The sequence below is a fragment of the Vicia villosa genome, unplaced genomic scaffold (genome assembly GCF_029867415.1).
Source record: "Vicia villosa cultivar HV-30 ecotype Madison, WI unplaced genomic scaffold, Vvil1.0 ctg.001648F_1_1_3, whole genome shotgun sequence".
NCBI classification, from domain to species: domain Eukaryota; kingdom Viridiplantae; phylum Streptophyta; class Magnoliopsida; order Fabales; family Fabaceae; genus Vicia; species Vicia villosa.
In genome coordinates, this window is record NW_026705684.1 from 149,745 (window position 1) to 170,168 (window position 20,424).

Below are 20,424 nucleotides of genomic sequence, written 5' to 3' on the forward strand. Positions count from 1 at the left end.
CTTCTGAAACCTCTAACGCATCTCTGGTAATGTTATCAGGATACACCATACCTAATATGTGCACAAAACCTACACTCTGTCAAAACTGTTTTTTGAATTCTGTAACAGACCTTATTTCGAATATGCACTTTCGAAATAAGTTTGGTGGATTTCAAAAGTGCATTTCCAAAGTGACGATGTTTCTTCTTCACAAATCAACAGCAATGCAGTGAAATAAGAGAAGAAATGAGGAAACTTTACCTGAAATTGTAGCTTTCTATGCTCTGTTTGCTATGATGAACCACTTGAAACTTGGTTTAGAAACGAAAAATTCATTGAAAATGGTTGAGGTTTTGGAGAGGGTTTATGTTTTGTGTGGAAGAAAATGAATGAAATAGTGAAGGAGGGAAAATGTATATGAAGGGTTTTTTCGGATATACATATCCGAAAAAACACCTGACATTTTAAATCCAACGTTAAAATGAAAAAAGATCAAATATGGATGTTTTAGGATATGCATATTCAGAAAGAAAAAAAAATCAATTAAAGGTGCCTTCGGATATGCATATCCGAAGGGTATTTTCAAGTTTTTAGGGGTATTCCCCATATATGGGTGCAGTGAGAAATATTTGAAAAATTCAATTAAAAGTGTCTTCGAATATGCATATTCAAATGTAATAGATGTGCAAATATGAAATATTTGAAAATGTGAAAAAGATGTCTTCGAATATGCACATCCGAAGAACATTTTGGGGATTTCAGAGGTGTTTTTTCTCCGATATGGGTGCAATGAGAAATTCCCAACCGATTGTCATGGTTGGGCTTGAGTTGGATTGACAGAGTTATCCAACCCATGTAAAACCCCAATATTCAGAGTGCACTTTGTTTTTGTACTATATATCCTAACTGCATAGTTTTGACCTCTTTAATTAATTAAATGCTGATGAAAAGTGAAACTAGAGACAGATAGCCTCATAGCCAGAATGAATCATTCGGAGAATACCTAATTCGATTCATGACAGAAACAACGTTTGACCAGTGCACGTGTCTCCGTAGTACGAGTCGGATTAGTCGATCTACTATGTAGGTCGAAAACCGGTGCAAAAGCCAACAAAAAAAGAAGGAAAGAATCATTTGGGCAGTCCCCAACCATATATTGAACTAATTCTAGAACTACAACACACATATAGATCATAAACTAAAAGGGCATTACCAAACCAATCTCAAGAGCCTAATAAACCAAACCAATTTCTTTCACATATGGTTTATGACAAGAGATAATGTTTGTTTAGATTAACTTACTATCCATTTTAGAGGCAGTTTAGATTAACTTGTCCAAAATAATTATGACCAAAATGATCAAAAATTTGCAACCCTTAATATCATTTTTAATGAAAATCTAATGTCACAGTTATAATTACATCCCGCTATTTTTACAATTCCTGAGATATACACAAGTTATGTATATCAATTACCTAAAGTTTCCTTCTGCAAGATATTCAAAACACCTTTGCAGGCTAGCCTTGTGGCTGCTTTCCTGTCAGCAGTACCTATGTACTCATACTGGTGAGCTACTCCATCAGCTATTACTTCAACTCTACAACTAGTAACACCTTCTTCATCCCGGGACAAGGTCTTATCCATACTATAATTCATTTTCTGACAAAGTTCAGTTAATTCTCTGATGGGATGAATCGTTAATGTATTTGGTGTTACAAGAGGTTCCAAAAGAGGCCTTATACTTCGCCACACAACCTCCTTGTTGTATCCTGAATCAACTAGAATAGCACCAGCTAGAGACTCTATAATGTCTCCAAGCACCTGCAGACAGACATAGAAGGCAGAATTATTACATGTGTTACAACGTAAAAAGGCGCTATATAAAAAGTGTCTCTTTTTGGTGTAGTTTAAACAAACAGCTTCGCCATGTGTTTTGGTTTTCTCTCTATTTTCGCCTTGTTCGAAAACTACAATGATGTAATAACATTATTCTAAGATTTCGACAAACTAACCTTGGGGAATGATGCCTCGGACTCCCATCCAAAAGTGGATGATGAAGACTGTTGGTCAAATTTATCAAGCGTAGCTACAATATGTTTATGTAACTCCTGAGACGCGTGGAGTACATGTTTATGCAATTGAACCTTTATGGCAGACATTGCATAACAGTCATTATTCACAGAGGCAGACCTCATGTCAGTCAACTGCCCAGGTGACATGCCAGGATATTCTTTATACAAATGCATAGTAATTAGATAATCCAACACCGAGTCTCCTAGATATTCAAGTCGCTGCAGGGAAAGAAATACATCATACAAAAATTGAGACAAAATGGTCCTAGTTGCATAAACAACTTAATAAAGCATTATATCATAGGTTTCGTTAATAATTTCTACAACAGAAGATAAACCGAGTTGTTTCTGCAAATAAGCTGAAAACAGCTTATGGTCATGTCAAAACAGTCTTTGCAAGTGTTTATGTTAGCTATGCCCGAATAAACCAATTCAAACAGTTCCAAAGAGGAAAACATGATTGTCATGAAGAAGATAGTGAATAAGTACCTGATAGCATCTAGGCACGTCAGGCAGCATGTAAGAACCGTGTGTCATTGCTTCTACTAACAGAGACCGGTCCCTAAAAGAGTACTTTAATAAGGATTCTAGAAACCTTACATTAACTATATTGTCGGGACAAGCATTCAATTGTCGCTCATAGGGTGTAATATTAAAATTCACTTTGATACCAACCCAATCCATAAACAACAATGCAGCTGTCTCACCACCAGTGCTAAGGAATGCACCAATTAGTGCTTCAACAACGTCAGCAACAATTTTCCGTTTCAACTTTCTATTTCCTCGAGTATAAATTTTTGTCCTCTTGAAATCTATCTCTTTTATTGTAAAACTTTTTGATTTAGCTCCAGGAATGATCCACGTCTTAGGATCAAAAGCTTCATTTCGTATGAAGCCCTGCAACTCGAAAGAATACACGTTCAATAACAAAATTAATACATTATCCACAAGTAAAAAAATTTCAAGAGAATAATGCAAAATGAACAGCCAATTAATACAATATAATCTCATCTCATGTGCACAACGGTTTAGAAAATACATTACATATTATGGTAAATCATGTACACTTTTCATTTTGATCTTTTTAGCTTAGAGAAAGCAGGGAAAGAATGCAAAGTGGTTCAGCCATAATAATCATCTACAAAGTTCCGGAAAAAACAATGTCAACTAATTAAGAAACCAATCATACAAATGAAGAAAAAGTATACCAATGGATACGTTCTACTTCTATGAAATAGCATATAACAAAACATGAAAATTTGCCAAAAAGACAGCATCATAAGAGATGTAACTTGGAGAGAAAGATTACCGGAAGACTAAAACCGCAACCTAACTTACTGAGGGCAGCATTAGAAATTATCTTCTCCCTCTTCACACTGAGAAGACCCTCATGGTGAGTATGATATGTATAAAATAGCTGTTGGCTAACAGCATATTTTAAAAAAGAATCTCCAAGTGTCTCTAGAGACTCGTAATGAAAGGTCTCCTTGCATGTCTTTGTGGTCATTGCTTCCAAGACCTACAATGCAAAATGCATATACCATTAGTGCAAATATCCTTAAAATGTTTGACAGCTAGAAATAAAAACCATACATTCAGATACCACCAACACAGATTAACCAAAAAATGAATACGGAGGAGGTTCCTAACAAAATTTCTTCTCAAAATATTCAACGTGTATGAGCCGAAGCAGATGACGCAAAGTAGGGCAGAATCTAGAAATTACTTCCATTATTAATAAATACAGTAAAAATAATTCTCCTTTTCTACAAATTTTTAGCTATTAAGGGCAATAAACAAAAAGTTGCAAAATTATTTAATCTGGAAAGGAGAAAACCTAGCCCACCTTGAATGTTTGAATCCCATTCTGTGGGCAATGATCCAAATGCATCTTTTTAAAGTTCGAAGCTACAAGCATTCCCTCAATTCTATGCATGATGGATGGAATAAATGCATATGAATAAAGCGTGCTGACTGGTAATGGTGACATAATTATATAGCAGAGTTCAGGAGGTAATTCAACAAATGTCTTGCTCACATCTGAAAAAGAAAGACACAAGATTAAGATGTGATTACATTAATAGTGTTTGAATAGTGATAGAAGAAACCATATCTACTGTGGAAACCTAAGATTTTTATGATAAAAGAGGAAAGATTAAGCAACCGAAGAAAAAAAAACAAATAAAAACTTTAAAGCTCAAACCTCTGTCCTTAGCTTGTCTGTATCCGTGACAATAATTCTTTACCGGAAAAACATGTCTAGCCTTAAGTAGGCGTTGATGCTCAAAATGTAATTGAATGCCATGCCTGAAATTCGAAAAGAAAAAATAGGATGATATATAAGGCAGCCAAGTAGATAGATTAACTTGAGTACAATCGTCTACTACGAAAAATCACTTACTTTTGTCTAAAGTACTTCTTATATGTGGTAACTTCACCATCTCTTACTTCTAGAGGAGAATTTCCGTTTAATTCCATTATATCAGTGGTGATGTAAGTCCGACCATTATGCGGAGTACAAATCAAAGCATTTTGCAATAAACAACTGCAAACTAAACCCTTTTTGGTATGTATATTGGATTTATGATGCACACACTCGATTAGAGATGGATGAACGGAATTAATAGTTAACCAATCAACAACTGGTGTTTGCTCTATAGCAATAGATGGCAACAAAAGATAATCAATCTCAAAATCATCTTCCAAACAACATTTCCCTAAAACGACTTCCTTTTCGGTTTTATGATTCATAAGAACTCCAAGGACATTAACCTGGAATCTTTTACACAGAATAACCTGGATAATAAACACAAACCATTATTTTATTGACTTTTCCTGAACACTTGCAAATACGTCAAATATAATTAGAAGAATACTAGAGAGATACCTGATTGGGCGAGAGATTAATGCTTCCTTTGTATCTCAAGGTCACGGACAAGCTGCCTTTATCGAAACCCATGTCAAATTGTACGCATCCAATTTCTTGATCAAGTTCAACTCTAGTTGCAAGAAAAATGTCTTGAACGGTGATATCATAGACAAAATTTTGTTTTAACTCTATTAAATAACAATAGTAGATTGTGTTACTATTATTCGGCACGCGGTTCACCAATTCAGATGGAACATAACTTGGTTTCTCCTCATCATATGGTTCATTCCCTATCAGATTTTGTTTGATGTCAATAAAGTTCAAAGGAATTATATAGTTAAATAGAGTTATATGTTTAAGTATGTGAAAAATGAACGGCAGCAATAAAAGGAAAAATGAATTGAAAGCACGAGAAGTTACCAAACTTCTCCGCCTCTGCTTCTTCAAAGGCAATAGAAGGAACGAGATTATCTGTCAACGCTCCAATCTGATGAAGTTGTTTGCATGCTTCAAGGCATGCAATATTCTTTAAGTACTTTGTGTCACCTTGTACATGAATAGCATGTAGAGGACAGCTCTTAGGAAGATACAATATTCCTTTCTCTTTGTCCCATCTTGGAGTCGGTTTAAAGTACCTAGGGGTTTAAAGATGAATGATGAAGTACAGAGTAAAAAATGAAGAGAACCAGATTAATGCAAAAGAAAGTATATCTTAGGTTCATTAAAAAAAAGAAAAAATAAATAATATAAAACAAGACCAGCAATATATGAACTTACCCATCTGAAGGGAGCCTTGAGCAATATAAGTATAACAGAGTAATGCTAGAACTAAGATTGACAACAGCTTGAGTGCTTGCAACACGGTAAGCTTGATTATGAAATAGATCACTTTCAAGACATTCACATGGAAGGGAAGAATAACGCAAAGACTCCTTTCTCATCATGTCCCCGCCATCAAGGTATTTCTCTAATCGAGAACGTGTAACTGAATCCCCACTGTAATTTTAGAATAAAATAAGGTTTTTTGGGGAAACTTTACTTTAAAGGATATGTATTGGTTTGATATTATAACTTTCTCTTGCAGCATGTATAATGGCCCATGCCTAAATGCTATAGGAGTAAATTAGAAATCATAATACTAAGGAGAAACAACACTATTACCTCTTAACCATCAATATATAATCTGAATTTTGCATTCTTGCACGGCCTCGAGACTGTACGAAACTGCAAACTGTGGGGGATGGGTCAAATCTAATAACCAAATTACAACTTTGAACATCTAAACCCTCTTCAAGAATTGATGTTGCAACAATGACATTGACCTACAGATTAAAATATTTCATCAATAAGTAATAGTATTTGTTTATTACAGTACAACGGATTATCTAAGAAATCAGCATACCAATCCCATACGAAATTCTTCCACGATTTCATTTTGACATTTTCGAGATTGGTTTTGCAATTTACTACTGTTTCCTGCAATGAATTTAGTCCTCCAGCTATTGTATTTCGGAAGCAAAGTGTTCAATAGAATCTCAAGGACAATAGCCGTAATGACCCTTTCCACAAAAACTATGCATCTCATTTCGGATAAACCCCTGTATTTGTAGTATGCACACAGTATAACCATTAAAATAGGTTTAATAAATTTAATAATCAAAATCAAAATCAAAACCAAAACCAAAATGAGGTAAAAAAAAATCACTAAAGACAATAAAAACAGAGATTAACTATTGATCAGCTAGTTAACCATGAAGCACAGGCACCTTGAAGATTAAGCATGTCGCGGTGTCCGACAATCATGACACATGTATAACACGTGTCGGAAATTCAAACAAGTATCCTAAAAAAATGTTTCTTTTCCTTTCGCTCGACACTCATTGGATTGGTGGTCGAGACTCATATGACATTCACATGACACGTATTAGTGGCCGTGTCAGATTATGTGCTCCATATGTTAACAATGTTTAATCAGTGAGCATAGAAAAGATAAAAAAAATACCACAAGATCTACCACCACATTTGAAATATTTAGAAAGAAATATATTTATGATTACCTGTACTCAAGTAGACAGTCAATAAGACAGGACACTTTGGAGGTCAATAGACCCATATCCACGTCAAAATTCATATTGTTACCAATAGTCCACGGAGGATCTGTGTAAGAAGACATTCTCTAAATTTAATAAAAGAATATGACAACAGATTAAATTAAAAATTTAACACTCAATGCTTACAGAACTATTACCAAATGGTATGTAACTTTGCAGTGTCATCATAGTAGCTGAACTAAACTTTTTGACAATTTGATCACCTGAGTGACCCCATAAGAAAGTTTCAATTTCAATGGAAGATAAGGACTCTGCAGCCTATCACGTAAGAAAACAGTTGATAGTTATACAAAAATCAACATAAAATAGAGTCACAAATGACATCACTGCAGCAGAAGGGAGAGGACCTTCAAAGCCAACCAAACACCAAGCTCGTCCAAGCAGAATATTGAGGCAGTAAAAATCCTTGCTATTTTTTTTAGTGCAGATTCCACAGCTGATTTAGTCAAATCTGAACTTGTGATGTAAAGCTCGTGCTGAAGAACAAATTAGAACCATTTCAAGTTAATAATCAATTATGATCAGACAAAAACACATGGTACTGTAGTTTGGATTCAGTGACAAAATGCGAGAAAGGATGACAAAAGGTGTACAGTAACTTTAGTTTAATTTGAACTCTATCTTTGAACATTTATGATTTGCTTAAATGTACACACCTGTTGTTTTAATATGTTGAGTTTCTTGGCCAAATCTCCGAATTGCGTAAATGAAATCGCATTGTCCTTGTAAAACCAGAATTTTGGTGTAGAGGTTGGTACAAACTGTGAGATGACAGCTTCACTTAAACATGTGTATACCTTAAATTTTAAATTAAAAGAAAAATCAGAGAAATTAAACATGGCAAGAACAAACACTAATAAATAAGAGAAATTTTTAAAACTTGTACATGAAGAGCAAGAAAATAAAAAACAACCTTTGAATGCATTAGAGTCATTAGTTCTCGAATATTTTTTGACAAGGTCGATTCAGAATTTGCAGCTGCATTAAAAAATAAAAGTGAAGAAACACTGATAAATAAGCAGAAAAAAACTAGCAATGCAAATAAATGAATAGAAACTTTCTCTAGGTTTCTATACCTTTCGATTTAATTGGGGAAGCAGTCATCCCAAAAATTCTAGGAAGCTCGGTGATACCACATCTTAGTTGATGATGATAGAATTCCTGCACGCAATCCGACAAAAGTAACTACCTATCACTTCCACGGCTAAAACTAGTACTACAGCCCCGTGATGCAGATGAAGCATGAACGTTGTAGCTTACAACATGATACAACTGAACAATATCACCAATTAAAATGATCTGCGATTGACAACACTGACTTCTATTTATATAACAACATAGCACGGCAAATCTGTGAATGGATCTAAAAATCTTCTTCAGTTCATTATTTAGTCACTTGGAAATAAGTGTATACTAAAATATCGGAACCAAAATATACTCTGGTAGTAAGTTCTAATACAGAAAGCAGTCGTAAGAAAAGCATGTAAAGAAAAGAGTACAACACTTACAGTCATGATACAAGCATAGGGGTGTTTTCCCGCGGCATGATGGCATTCGTCCATTATTAAAACCTTTATCATATTCAGTTTGATAAAGCTGTGCCTCAGGCAATTAAGCAATATTGCTGGAGTCATTACAAGTACCTATACACTCAAAAGCATTACAAACAGTGATTACAGTCTATGGTACAAAGAAAACAAAAATTTAAAAGCATTGTACTAAATTATTGTCCATTTCTTGTCCTATTGGAATCTGCATTGTAGAAAGTGCAGACAACAGATACCAAACTAGAGGATACATTTCATATATGACACAAACAGATACTAGAGCTATGCAAACCAAATTAATATTGATACAAAATAACAAGGACATCGTTTAGCCGCCATAGAAATACAAAAACCCTCACCTCGTGTTTGCCCATCTCCTTTTTCCATGTAGCTTCATCCCAATAGTCAACACCCATGTCTCCCCAGTACATTCCAACTTTCAAATCAGTGTGATTTCTCAATGCCGCAGCTTGCTAGAATACACAATTGAACAAAACAAACAAGCACAATGAATCCTCAAAAATCACATAGTAATTAATCAAAATGTATCTCAAATATGCTAAAGCTATCATAAAAACGCAGCATACTTGAGAAACCAGTACAACTTTGGGAACCAAAAAAACCGAAATGTAAGGAGAAGGCTTTCGGAGGTGATGAGCGTAGCTTCTGAGAAGCATGATGGCTATCAAAGTCTTTCCAGAACCAGTCTCTAAATACACTATAGTATTTTCACGAATCGCTCTGTCCAACGCTTCAAGTTGATAGCTACACACACAAAAAAACAAAAACAAAAAAAAACAAAAAAAAACAAAAAAAAAAAACAAAAAAAAAAAAAAAACCAAAGAAATCAGCAGCACTTAACATCAATTTTTGCAATTCTACCGTCACTAGCGGGATTTGAATCCGAAACCTTGAGAGTCGCACACTCATATATCGAAATGGAAGGATTGAACAAACCTTCTAGCAAAGGAAAGAGCATCAGGCACAACCTGCTTCTGACTATAGTGATCCATTTCCATGAGAGCTTCTTCCATAACATCCGCTGACACTACATTGTCAAATAAATAAAATAATCAGAATTCAAACAACGAAGCAATGAAATTGAATGTAATAGCATGATCAAACAAAAAAAAACCATACTGATCTAGTAAGAAAAACCCGAACTGAAAAGAGTGAAAGTGAAAATGATGATGGAAAGTTTGGTTTTTTTGGGAGCAATGAAGAAAAACCCTAATAATGAGTGATTCCTTAGAGGAGAAGGAGATGAAAAGAAAAAGGAAGAGTGTTAAAGTGTGTTTTGAAAAGATGAAAAATAAATATGAACTTACACGTACAGATGGTTAATTGAATAATGATGGTTGGAAGTTGGGACCACAGTTGAGGGGAATCTAAGAATTGAATTTTGAATTGGGTGATGTAACCGGTCGTGTGAGCGCGAATGGAAACTTAAGAGACTGAAACGGAAGAAAACATGAGTCTACTGATTCTCATATTCTTCCAATAATTGACCACACCTGTTAGCGTAAGAAAGGAAATATTACTCTTATTTTTTTAATCAACCACATCAAATATAGTAAATATTTCCGGATACGATACACCACTTTTAAATTTATTATTAAGAATATAGAAAATTATAAACATAAAGAAAGAAAAAAATTCAAATATATGACCATATTAATAATTGGATTTGGAAAAAAAAAAAGGACAATCAAAGTGATAGTGTTAATTTAAAAATATTGATATAACATGACATAATACTATAATATTATTAGATGATGTGTAAAACTGATTTAAATGAACAATGTATTTATTACCTTTAATCTCTTGAAAAAATATAAAAGTAAAAGATATGGAAAAAAATATTTATTAAATAACATAAATATTCTTTAAAAATTAATATAATAAAAGGTTAAATAAGTTAAAATTAAAATTTTATATAAGTTTGACCACGGAAGGATGTATTTGTCCGTGTTCTCCATAATAATAGTGGACTAATCGTCCAGTTCTGCATCCTCCTTGAGATAGTTGTCTTTTTCAAAGGATATAAGATTCAAGTCCAGCATTGATATAAGTACATAAGTGTTAAACTTAAGGAGGACGATCACATTCTTGCAATATATATATATATATATATATATATATATATATATATATATATATATATATATATATAGTTTCTCACCTCATACGTGAGTTGGCTCTCATCCCCACAAAATACCTTTAAGTCTTTGATAGCTTTTAATCAATATGGGTTGTCACATATTGTACTTTTTAGAAAGCACAACTAGTGTTCACTATGGAATCTGGTAAAATTGACTTCGAAAACCACAACAAGACCTTGTCGGATTGTCGTCTCACGTTCAATTTTTCTTACCATCATGGTGAACAAGAAGACAACAACTCCAACAAGCAAAGAATTTGAAGGAGAAGAAATACCATAGCAAATATGTGTCACACTATGGACTATTAATATCTCTATAATCAAGCTCTAGAGGATGATGTCCTCCACATTCAACAGCTTCAATAGGGTACAATCCTTACTGGCGAGGAGGAAATGCTAGACCCCTAACCTCTTTCAAACAAGATATGAGAGGCGCTCGTTTCGAAGAACTTTAAATATCCTTTATTGGCTAAGTTCAATGGGCGCGGCGACCCATATGAACACATTGCCTCTATAAATATGCAAATGGAAATCATTGGAGCGTCATACTTCTTGAAGTGTAGGCTCATATTGGCACCTTCAGAGACGCATCCCTAAGATGGTATATGAGTCGATCTTAGCTCCCCATCACCAACTATCAAGACTTTGTGAAGAAGCTAGTTCATCACTTCGCAGCAAGCAGTCACAAGAAGATGTCTACCACCAGTCTTTTTAACATTTGCCAAGGCTCATATGAATCCCTAGGGGAGTACCTCACCCGCTTCAACGGGACAAAAATCAAGGTGATTCACCCAAACTAAGAAATACTCGTATGAGCGTCCTAGAATGGCCTTAGGACTAACACTTCAATGAGTCTCTCACCCAGAGACCAGCTTCCTGGCTAAAGTAAGAAAACGATCTAGTAAAAAAAACACAAACTTAAAACTCAAAAAGAAGAAAAGGATGAATTGTGAAAGTGAAAATGATTGAAAGTTTATTTCTTCTTTTTTTCCGAGCAATCAAAAGAAGAAAAACCCTAATGATGAGAGATTACTTAAGGGATAAGGAAAGGAAAAGAAAAAGAAGAGTTTAAAGTATCTTTGTAAAGATGAAGGAAAAATACCCCTTTTAATCCCTTAACTATATCCTTTGGTTTAGTTTGGTTCTTTAATTTTAAATTGTGTCACATTGGTCCTTTAACTTTTGAAATAGTGTCACATTTTTTCTTTCTTTTCTCTCTCTCTCTCTCTCTCTCTCTCTCTCTCTCTCTCTATATATATATATATATATATATATATATATATATATATATATATATATATATATATATATATATATATATATATATATATATATATATATATATATATATATATATATATATATATATATATATATAGAGGAGGGATCAAATTACACCCGAAGAGTTACACCACGAGTTACACTCGTTCAATAACTACATCTCGAAATAATATTTTTTAAATTCAACCGTTGGATTGAAACATAATATCATACAGATCATACCTATAAAGTTTGAGCTTAATCTATAATGATTTACTATATCATCAAGATATCCAAAGATTAACGTCAAAATGAGCTTTCATATATCGTTAATTTTGATGTTATTCAATGACATAGTAAATCATTATAGATTAAGCTCAAACGTTATAGGAATGATCTATATGATATTATGTTTCAATCAAACGGTTGAATTTAAAAAATATTATTTCGAGATGTAGTTATTGAACGAGTGTAACTCATGGTGTAACTCTTCGGGTGTAATTTGATCCCTCCTCATATATATATATATATATATATATATATATATATATATATATATATATATATATATATATATATATATAGGGGACGACTCAAGTGAGAACACTTTGTTATTATGAGAAATGAGAACAATGAATCACGACCATTAAATTTTAATTTTGTTGATTTTAATGGACTGGATTGGTTTCTCTTTCTATATTGATTTAAAATAAATATTAAGGATCATAGAAAGAGAAACCAATCCAGTCCATTAAAATCAACAAAATTAAAATTTAATGGTCGTGATTCATTATTCTCATTTCTCATTTCTCATAATAACCAAGTGTTCTCACTTCAGTCGTCCCATATATATATATATATATATATATATATATATATATATATATATATATATATATATATATATATATATATATATATATATATATATATATATATATATATATATATATATATATACACACACACTAGTGTCTCTACCCGTGCGAGACACGGGATAAAATTTATTATACTATTTTTTTATAATTACTTATAATTTAAAAATAAAGTTATATTAACATTATCTGTCTTTGTGTTTAGTTGCAAACAAAAAAAAAACTTTTTATCAACAATAAACTATATTTTGTTTATAAAAATATCTTTATTACTAAAATTTTAATTTATTTAACTATAAAACAATTTTTTCATTTTTAAATTATGATGCTAATTTAAAAAGAATAGAATTTTTTTTGTAAGTTACCAAAAAAATTATTTAGTCTTTAAATATATAATATCAATTAAGAAATCAAAACGAAAACCTTTTTCACAGTTGCTCGATATGAAATAAATAAATTAATAAATAAGATCTCATTTTAAAGATGACCTTCATTTCTAAAAAATAATCTATATGAAATCAATTTTAATTTAGAAAACTTATATATTTATAGGTTTTTGTGAATAAAATGATAAAGATAAGAATCCAATCAAAGAAATTATAGAAATCAAAAGTTTAAATATTTATAGTATGTTATGATTTGAAGAGATTTAGGGTCCGTTTGTTTTGGCTTTTTTTAAAAATGATTTTTATAGTGTTATATAATTTTGTGAAAAAAAATTTTTACAAAGAAACTTTTCATAAAAGCTTCAAATGGAAATTTTGTTTGAATAGTTATTCTTAAAATGTGATTTTAGGTATTTCATCTATTTATCGGAAAAAAAATTGGATATCAAAATTTCAAAAAATTACTTAATTTTGAAGATATTTCAAATAGATTTTCATAAAAATCATTTTTGAAATACAACTTTTTAAAAAAAATAACAATTTGGACTAAGTTTTGGTCATCAATAATGTATGTTTATGTTATAGGATGTCAAAATTAGTGTTTCATTTTAGAAAAAACGAATATAAAAAACTTGTAATATTTTGAAAAACGGTTTTGAAAAATCTATTTTCAAAAATACAAAGAAAAAATCCATTTTTTAAAAACCGTAACAAACAGGCCCTTAGTTTTTTGAAAACAACTTAGTTTTATTATTTCATGTTTGGAATAATTTATAGATTTAAACTGTCTGATAAAAATGTTTTAAGTAATTTAAAATTAGTTTACTAATTGCTATTATTAATTATTCTGATTAATAATATAACAAAATAAAAAATAGAGTTGTTAGAAATTAACAAATTAAATAATTAAAAAATAAGTTAAAGATATATATAGAATGTTTTCTATTAATAGAAAATTTAAAAATAGTAAATAAATATAATATAGTAATGGTTAAAAATGTATGTAAAATATAAAAAGAATAACAAATATTTTTTTCATTAGAAATTTGTGTATTCACCAATCATAATTATCTCTTCTTATTTTTATATAAAAACAAATACTTAAATATTTTTTAGTACAAATGTTAATATTTTATCATAAAAAAATTAATATTTTTTCAAGTCAAATTTATTTTTTCTTATAACAATTCATAATATCATATATCATTTTTTTTATTAAGTATATGTTTGTTTATCTAAAAAAATATAAAAGAAATCATATTAAATAAGGAAAAATTTAATATTTTGTAGTAACTTTTAAAACACAAATATTTTTTTCTAATTTTGAATACAATAATTATAATTTGGAATTGTTTGAATTTACTACAATTATATTAGAAAAAGTTAATAATTAGTATTGAAGATATATAAAAACAATAATATAAAATCAAGAATTAAATATAATCTACTATAATTATTTTAATCTACATTAATAAATTTGCATAACCTAGAATCCATTTGCATATTGGATAATGAAATATTATTTTATTAATCATATAAATATTTTATTATTATTTATTAACTGAAAGAATAAAATCTTTTGAGTTTCTAATTGTGGATAAATATTTTGTTTGTATATTTCGTAAGGCGAGCCTATGTTTGATGATCAAGAAATTTAATAGAATTGTTTTATTTAAAAAATATAGATTGTCTTGCCAACATAAATTAAGTCGCGTTTGCACTTTTATTCGAGTGGGTTTATTAATTTATTCATCTTTTTCATAAATATTTAATTTATAATAAAATATTTATTAAATAAAATTTATACAATACAAATGAATAATATAAATTATATTATTTTATATTTTATTAAATATTATTAATGCAATACAAAAAAATTGTATAAATTAAATAATTTCTTTTATTTGATTTTACAGTTTGTCGGCTTAAAATTCTATGTTACGAAATTGAAATAATTAAAAATTAAATTAAGTAATAAAAAAATAAGTAATTAACCTATGTTTTGGTTATACTAAATTTAGATAAGTCAATCAATTGAAATAATATTAAAGGTAATTATTATTCTTGTTTTCAATTTAAACTCAACAAAATAAAATTCTTAATCCCGCCCCTTTTTTGGGACGCATGCGGTTGAGAATGAATTTTATTTTAGATTTTAAGGAGCAATTGCCGTTGGAAAAATATAAATTTTGATCCTATATAATAGATTATACTTTGTTCAAAACCAACACAAAATATTTATGAGTAACAAATATATATATATATATATATATATATATATATATATATATATATATATATATATATATATATATATATATATATATATATATATATATATATATATATATATATATATATATATATATATATATATATATATATATATATATATATATATATTAAAAAGAACAACACAAATAAATAAAATTATAAATATTTATTTAATATATAATATTTTCTACATTATTTAATGTGATTAAATTTTTTTCTCGCGCTATTAGAATTTTGTGTGTACTAATTACAGTAAAAAAATAATTATCTTTGGTTGTTTCTTATGTTATGATAAAATGCTTCTTATAAAACAAACTAAAATTGAATTAATTAGGCCTCAAAATTTATTGGATGATAGGTTTAAAAGAAGTAGCATATCAATATAATTTTATTTTTTTTATAATTTATTTTCTTATAAGATGGTAAAAAAACATGAACGTTAAAAAAAACATAAAATTATATCCTTTAATAAATACGACAACATAGGTAATAGTTTATTGATATATTTACGTTCAAGTTTACGTTACCATTTTTAAAACCAATATGGTAGAAAAAGTTACAGAATAATGGAGCTAAATGCCACCCCTAACAATATATAGAGAGATGATGGATATATTTACTCCGTTATTATAATGGTGATGGATATATTTACTCCGTTATTATAATTTATTTCACATCTTGACCATTATTTCTTTTCAATCTAATGGTTAAAAATAATAAGTAATAGTTTTATCTCTCTACATTTAATTACTTATTATTTTTAACGATTAAATTGAAAAGAATAAATAGTCAATATATGGAGTAAGTTATAATAACTTACTCTTGGAGTAGATATATCTCTCCTCATATATATATATATATATATATATATATATATATATATATATATATATATATAGGGAGCATATCAAGTGAGAGCATTTTAAAATGAGAGACGAGAGGAATAAATATCAACCATTGGATTCATCAAGAGAGAGAAGCTTAATGCATTAATATGGCTATTAATTTCTCTTTCTTGATGAATCCAATGATTAATATTTATTCCTCTCATCTCTCATTTTAAAATGCTCTCAAACATTACTAATCTTATTCTCCATCTCAAACATTACTAATCTTTCATTCTCCATCTCATTGTTAATCTTTCATTTTCTTCTCTAATTTTTCTATTTAGCTTGGATACATTTGTTTATGGGTGATATAAAATCTAAGATAAAGTTAGTATTTTAATTTTCCCTTATTTTTTCTTCTTTGTTGATTCAATACTAAAACCCCAATTTATTAAAAAATTCAATTTTTTCAATTTATCATAATGGTTTCTTTTATAATGAATTAGTTTCAATGTTATTTTTATAATAGGCAAAATACTCTTTTTGATCCCGTATATTAACCTCGGGGTTCATTTTGATCCCTTAATTTAAAAAAGTTTCATATTGGTCCTTTAACTCTTCAAAAGGTGTCATTTTTGTCCTTTTTGGCATATTAGGGACGGATTTAGCGACCAATTTTTGAGTTTTTCCGTCGCTAATATGACAAAAATGACTAAAATGACACCTTTTGAAGAGTTAAGGAATCAAAATGGAAATTTTGGAAGTTAAGGGACCAAATTGAACACCGATGTTAACTTACGGGATCAAAAAGAGTATTTTGCCTTTATAATATTAGTATAAATAACTATTTTACATGGTTTCATTGATCTCTTTATAGGATGAAGAAATTTTTTCTAGTACTTTATAGAGACAAAGCTACTTCTTCGGCTAACCTAGAAGCATCAGAAACTCAACATCCAAATGAGACTATCAAAGATGTTGATTATGAATTGTTGGAAACGGGTCCAGGAATTAGACTTCCAATTCCAAGTTATCATCCTGACATCCAAAACGAGGTAAGAAAAGCTTATTTAAAAATAGGTCGTCATCAACCTCCTCACAATTTTGTTTACCCTTGGTCTGTTCAAGGTAAACAAAGACATCAATTTTGCAAAAATTGGTTTGATTTGTATGACTGGATTAATTATAATGAATCTAAGGATCTAACATTTTATTTTCCATGTTTTTTGTTTTAAAATGTCTCTAAATATGGGGGGGGTTCACTTTGTGGAAGACGATTTTGGTGATTGGAAGAATGCTCAAAGATTGGCTAATCATGCTACTTCTTCTAATAGCCATGTTGATTGTGTGCATATGAGTTATGCCCTCATGAACCTAAACCAAATTAGTAAAGCCTCGTTTGTTATTCAAACTAAGCAAATGAATGTTGAATATCGTGTTCGTGTAAACACATCCCTTATAGCTACTAAGTTTCTCTTGAGGTGTAGCATGCCATTTAGAGGGAGTGACCAGTCACTTAACTCTTTATTTAAGGGGCCATTTCTTGATTTGGTGGATACTTTAGAGGAAATTAACCCAGAGATAGCTAGTGTAATAGATTGTGCTCCAGGAAATAACCTTTTGACTGCTCCTAAGATTCAAAAGGATCTTACCGCTGCTTGTGCATGTGAAATAACTCAACAAATTATATGTGATATTATAGATGATATGTTTTGATTGATGAATCTGGTGATGTTGTTGGTAAAGAACAAATGGTCATTGTTATTTGCTATGTTAATAGTGAAGGTTTGGTAAAATAAAGGTTTCTTGGCATTGTTAAAGAAACAAGTGCTAAGTCACTTAAGGAGACACTTGAGAAGTTGTTGTCTATTAATGGCTTGAGTTTATTTAGCATTAGGGGGCAAGGGTATGACGAAGCTAGCAATATGAAAGGTAAGTTTGGTGGTTTGAGAACTTTAATCCAAAATGAGAATCCATCTGCTTATTATGTGTATTGTTTCGCCCATCAATTTCAATTGGCACTTGTTGCATGTGCTAAGACTCACAAAGATGTTAGTGGTTGTTTTGGTAAGGTCAATATTGTAACGCTCGTATTTCGATTTATTATTTAATTTGGACTATTTTGGTATTTATTGAGTTTTGGCGTATTTTGAGCGATTTAGTCAGTATTATTTCGCGATAACGGATTGATAGTTAATCGAGAATTTTAATATTCTTAATATTAAAAATATTAATAGAGCAATATTTGAAGTTTTGGGAATTATCCGAGTAATTAAGATTAGACCGAGAATTTAAGACATAGAGTCATAAGGAAGTGTATTAATTCAGTAAGTGGGCTAAGTGAATAAGTGAGTTACTGTGCATATGATTTTTATAGGTCCAAATTGGAATAATGGAGAAGTGAGGTATACACCTAGGTTTTTAAAAAACCAAAAACATAACATTTGGTAGCAATAGAAGAGTAGCAGTGAAGCGGAAAATAGGAGAAAAAAAAGTGATACGTGAGCTGTGCCGGAAAAGAGAAAACGGGATAATTATGCGAAGCTAGAAAACTTGGATTCGACCAGAATTTCAATCGGAGGAACGGATTGTAGAGTGGACTCAGAATACAAGGTAAGGGTGGGGTTCTTACTATATATATAGGAATATGATGAACCGTATGTGAGGTGCACCCGTGTCAGCTTCTGATCTCTTCTTGCGATTCTTCTTTGCACCCTCTAGGCTGACACGACCGTGTCCTGTGATACGGGCACCCGTGTCAGCTTCTGCCCCGGGGCTTCCTTGCTTTTTTTTCCTTCCGTTCTGGTGCCATTTTCTTGGTGATCCTTCCTTGCACCTGAAATCATCAATAACTACCAACACAAACGATCAAAAGCATTTTTTATCAGTGAAAACTATAATGACACCCAATTGTAAAATATGAAATAACTTAATCAAAACAATGAACAGACGAACCACAATGTTAACAAAATGATTAATTTTTGCCAAATAATTGATGGAACCTAAGTAAAATTGGTGACCGATCAGGAAGACAACATAAGAAACCCCAAATTTATAGGAAACCTAGGGGACTATGGACCACTTATTTTCTGTCACATAACTTTCCGTAGCTATATCCACGGAAAGAACCCAGATATTTTGGTTTCGTAGGCATATCTACGGAAAATACCCAGTTATTGCAACTTAAGAAACTTTCGTAGAAACTCTCTCACATTAAAAGAAGGAAATACCTTTGCTACTGCATTCATCAACGCGTTATCGCGGTCCGTAACTATCGCCTTAGGCATCTCGACTTGTCCTTCAAAAGTGACTGACACACCTCTAATGTCCATGTAAAATTATCCTTTTTTTCACACTCGAAAAAAGTAAAACCAACAGCATATGACTTCTCATTAGATGTAACACCAACCATCTCAAATAATGGAAGACTATACTCGTTGGTCTTGTATGTAGAATCGAGAATGAGCATTGTCGAGAACGTGTTGAACAACTTTATCGAATTCGGATGAGTCCAAAAAATGTTTCAGACCGTAACTCCATCATCGCAAGTTCTGTACCGGGACACGAACTGTTATCATCCAACAATTTCAACAGTTGTTGCATCTCACTTCTATCTCCCATAATCGCCTTGTTAGTGCGGTACCGTATGTTATACACTTGCCTTATATTTGATACATTGTCGTGTTCCTTCCGTTTCAATGTGGCAAGTATATTTTTTGGTTGGACAAGATTCAAGGTCATGTCACTAATACATACATGTCTTCTCTTTCGGTTTGAGTCGGCATACACTAGGATGACCTTGTAACTTTGAGCACAATTCATGGTTATGCAAACCATAAATAACACTAAATTTTCACTTCTTGCTAGCCAACATGTAACTACGAATTTTAAAAGGACATTCACATTTTGTACTACCCGTGTTGTCTCTTTTAAACTTTCGTAGAAGGAGTCTAGTATTTTCCGCTTCTTTCGCATATTACCACACCAAAACCAAGTCTAGTTGCAGTCCTACGAATCCATGCGAGCATGCTATCACGATCGTCAAACTCTTGCTTGTTATTAC

The 20,424-nt window shown here is 31.0% G+C and overlaps 1 protein-coding gene across 3 annotated transcripts; it reads right to left on the reverse strand.

Annotated features, from left to right (window-relative positions):
- Positions 1-1,335: 1,335 nt before the first annotated feature.
- Positions 1,336-10,050, reverse strand: LOC131636145 (endoribonuclease Dicer homolog 2-like). Of its 3 annotated transcripts, none has more exons than XM_058906802.1 (23): positions 9,907-10,050; positions 9,536-9,626; positions 9,166-9,343; positions 8,938-9,051; positions 8,540-8,674; positions 8,108-8,192; positions 7,945-8,009; positions 7,688-7,828; positions 7,379-7,507; positions 7,169-7,289; positions 6,978-7,077; positions 6,323-6,518; positions 6,082-6,242; positions 5,698-5,916; positions 5,341-5,555; positions 4,939-5,210; positions 4,453-4,847; positions 4,255-4,358; positions 3,898-4,091; positions 3,361-3,570; positions 2,541-2,948; positions 1,992-2,270; positions 1,336-1,800 (listed from the first exon to the last, which is right to left on the reverse strand). In XM_058906802.1, exons 2-23 carry the CDS (start codon positions 9,610-9,612, stop codon positions 1,447-1,449), a joined length of 4,152 nt encoding a protein of 1,383 aa, XP_058762785.1. In that variant the 5' UTR covers positions 9,613-9,626; positions 9,907-10,050; the 3' UTR covers positions 1,336-1,446. The 3 variants fall into 3 exon arrangements, with proteins under 3 accessions (XP_058762785.1, XP_058762786.1, XP_058762784.1); XM_058906803.1 differs by having other exon boundaries at positions 9,913-10,042; XM_058906801.1 differs by lacking the exon at positions 9,907-10,050 and adding an exon at positions 9,719-9,868.
- Positions 10,051-20,424: the final 10,374 nt, after the last annotated feature.

Excerpts from the sequence above, each read along its gene's own strand:
- LOC131636145 (XM_058906801.1), bottom strand. Across the intron at positions 8,010-8,107 it reads TTCCCCAATTAAATCGAAAG|CTGCAAATTCTGAATCGACC; the intron begins GTATAGAAACCT and ends TTTTTAATGCAG. Across the intron at positions 4,848-4,938 it reads TTAATCTCTCGCCCAATCAG|GTTATTCTGTGTAAAAGATT; the intron begins GTATCTCTCTAG and ends TTTATTATCCAG.